The sequence below is a fragment of the Emys orbicularis genome, chromosome 12, assembly GCF_028017835.1.
Source record: "Emys orbicularis isolate rEmyOrb1 chromosome 12, rEmyOrb1.hap1, whole genome shotgun sequence".
NCBI lineage: Eukaryota > Metazoa > Chordata > Testudines > Emydidae > Emys > Emys orbicularis.
The window spans coordinates 37,430,619-37,433,090 of NC_088694.1; the positions used below are offsets into that span (position 1 = coordinate 37,430,619).

Below are 2,472 nucleotides of genomic sequence, written 5' to 3' on the forward strand. Positions count from 1 at the left end.
TTGAGTAGATGGAGTTTTCCAATGACGCACGTCCTCAGATGGCTTGATGTTAAACCGATGAGATACTACTATTACTGTAGCATAAATTATATAATTCTACTGGCTAAACCTTGTTGGTTTTACTCCACAGTTTTCTTGAGCATTTCATTAAGTGCTTGCATTATATCATCCAGTCTTTACTTGTCTACAAATTTCATACTTGATAGCACTGGTCAATCCTCAATGTCTTGCACTCTGCATGATCTCGATCAACAAATTATTCATATTTCCCGTACTTTCGTCAGGTGCTGTTTCACTCATATTTGTCCTCAATTTTTCTTCCATTCCTAGCTTCTGTTTATCCTGTGTCACTACTCCCACCAAAATGTTTTCATGCAGTTCTACATGACTAATCTCCCTTTTCAGGCTTTAAATCCCCATTTGCATAAATTCCCTTCTTTAGTATAAAGCTCTCAGTTGTGCAGTGAGTCTATACTCGGCCATTCTCTCCTTCCAATGTTGGAGCATTTGTTTGCTCCAGCCTCTCTCTTCTGGTTTTGCCAAAAGATAACCTCAGATCACTTCTGGGTTTATAAGATGAGTCCTTTTTACTCTTTTGTGGCAAATGATCTCTGGTGTTTGTTTGGACAGTTGCATGATATATGAGGTTGCCCATCTCCACACAAACACACGCTGCTAGGGGAGGAGGCTGTCATCCAGATAAGATCTTCTGAGGCCCCCTTTATGGCATTCATAATATTTATAATTTACATGGTATTCTCCATATTGGTTTGGGTTGACAGGCTATACACCGCTGGGTGGCACACCAGTACTTCTGGGCCACGGTGGTGGGTAGGTGCCAAAGTCCAACAAGCCAATTTTTTCTATTTACAACACACATTTCACAGGATGTAGTCTGCCTTTCTTTACATTCATCCTACTAATAAGATGATCTCCACAGGCTATTTCAATGTATTTATATTCGTTAATTTCATTATTTTTTTCCAGTCTGACATGTAGGATTTCCTGAGTCAGAATTAATGGGAAATCGAACCAACGTGACTGAGTTTATTCTCCTGGGACTTTCCAGTGACCCACAGATTCAGATTTTCTTCTTCCTGGTGTTTTTAGTTGTCTACCTAGCCACACTTTTGGCGAACATGGTGATCATGCTGGTGGTAAGGGCTGATTCTCACCTTCACACCCCCATGTACTTCTTCCTCTTCCATTTGTCCTTTGTCGATATCTGCTATTCCTCAGCCATTGTCCCTAAGATGTTGGTGAATTTCCTAGCAGAGCACAAAACCATTTCTGTCAATGGCTGCCATGCCCAGATGTTCTTCATATTCCTGCCAGCTGGTGCTGAGATTTTTATTCTCTCAGCAATGGCGTATGACCGCTATGCTGCCATCTGTGACCCATTGCGTTACATGGAGACCATGAGCAAAGGAATCTGTGTTCTGCTGGTGAGTGGTGCATGGGCAATAGGCTTCATAGATGCCCTACTTAACACAGTTTTAGCCCTCAGGTTGCATTTCTGTGGCTTCAATCAAATCCACCATTTCAGCTGTGAGCTCCCACCTCTATTACAACTGTCCTGCACTGACACCTTCACCAATCAAGTGGTGCTGTTTACTTCTGTTGTCATACTTGGATCAAGCTCCTTCCTCTTCACCCTCATCTCCTACATTCACATCATCTGCACCATCCTGAGGATACGCTCTGCGGAGGGCAGGCGTAAAGCCTTCTCCACCTGCAGCTCCCACCTCATGGTGGTTGGTTTGTTGTACCTGACAGCTTTTTTCCAGTACACAAAACCCAGCTCAGTCTCCTCTGTGGCTCTGGAGGAAATGGTCTCCATCCAGTACAGCATCTTGACTCCCATGTTAAACCCCATCATCTACAGCCTAAAAAACAAGGAGGTGAAAACAGCTGTAGGGAAAATGTTGGGGAAATTCAAGTTTCTCAAGTAGTGTCAATCTCATTTTTAAAAAATCAAAGAGCATAGAACTGTGGGTAACTTGCGTTTTGGAGATTCTCAGCTCAGGTATCTCACTGACATTTTGGGCCAAAGCCTCAGTTGGGTTAAATCCATTGAACTCAACAGGACAGATCTCCATTGGGGAAAAAAGACACTGGAGGAAATGGGACTGGATGCTGGGTCTCCATCTAGGGTAAGTGCTAGAAGCACCAGGATCTAGTGCCAGTTAAGAAAGACACCACCTTCTCCTCTCGGTTTCACAGGGAGAATTTCTTCTTTCACATTCTTAAAAAAAACTGAATAGAGCTGGTTGAAAGTGGGAATATTTTCAAGAAAAAATCATGTCCCTCTTCCTCATCAAAATTCAAAACATTTGTAACCCACTCATTGAATAGAAAATAGTACAGTTTAGCTACTTCCACCTCCTGCTTTCACAGGGTGGTGGCCTGCCTACTAAGTATCATTCTGTCCGATTGTAATTTCTTTAGCATAGGAATGATGATTACTGCTAT

At 42.5% G+C, this 2,472-nt stretch overlaps 1 protein-coding gene across 1 annotated transcript; it reads left to right on the forward strand.

Annotated features, from left to right (window-relative positions):
• Window positions 1-1,019: 1,019 nt before the first annotated feature.
• LOC135886801 (olfactory receptor 5G9-like) lies at window positions 1,020-1,952 on the forward strand. The gene has a single exon (XM_065414582.1). It carries the CDS (start codon window positions 1,020-1,022, stop codon window positions 1,950-1,952), a length of 933 nt encoding a protein of 310 aa, XP_065270654.1.
• The last annotated feature ends 520 nt before the right edge of the window (window positions 1,953-2,472 follow it).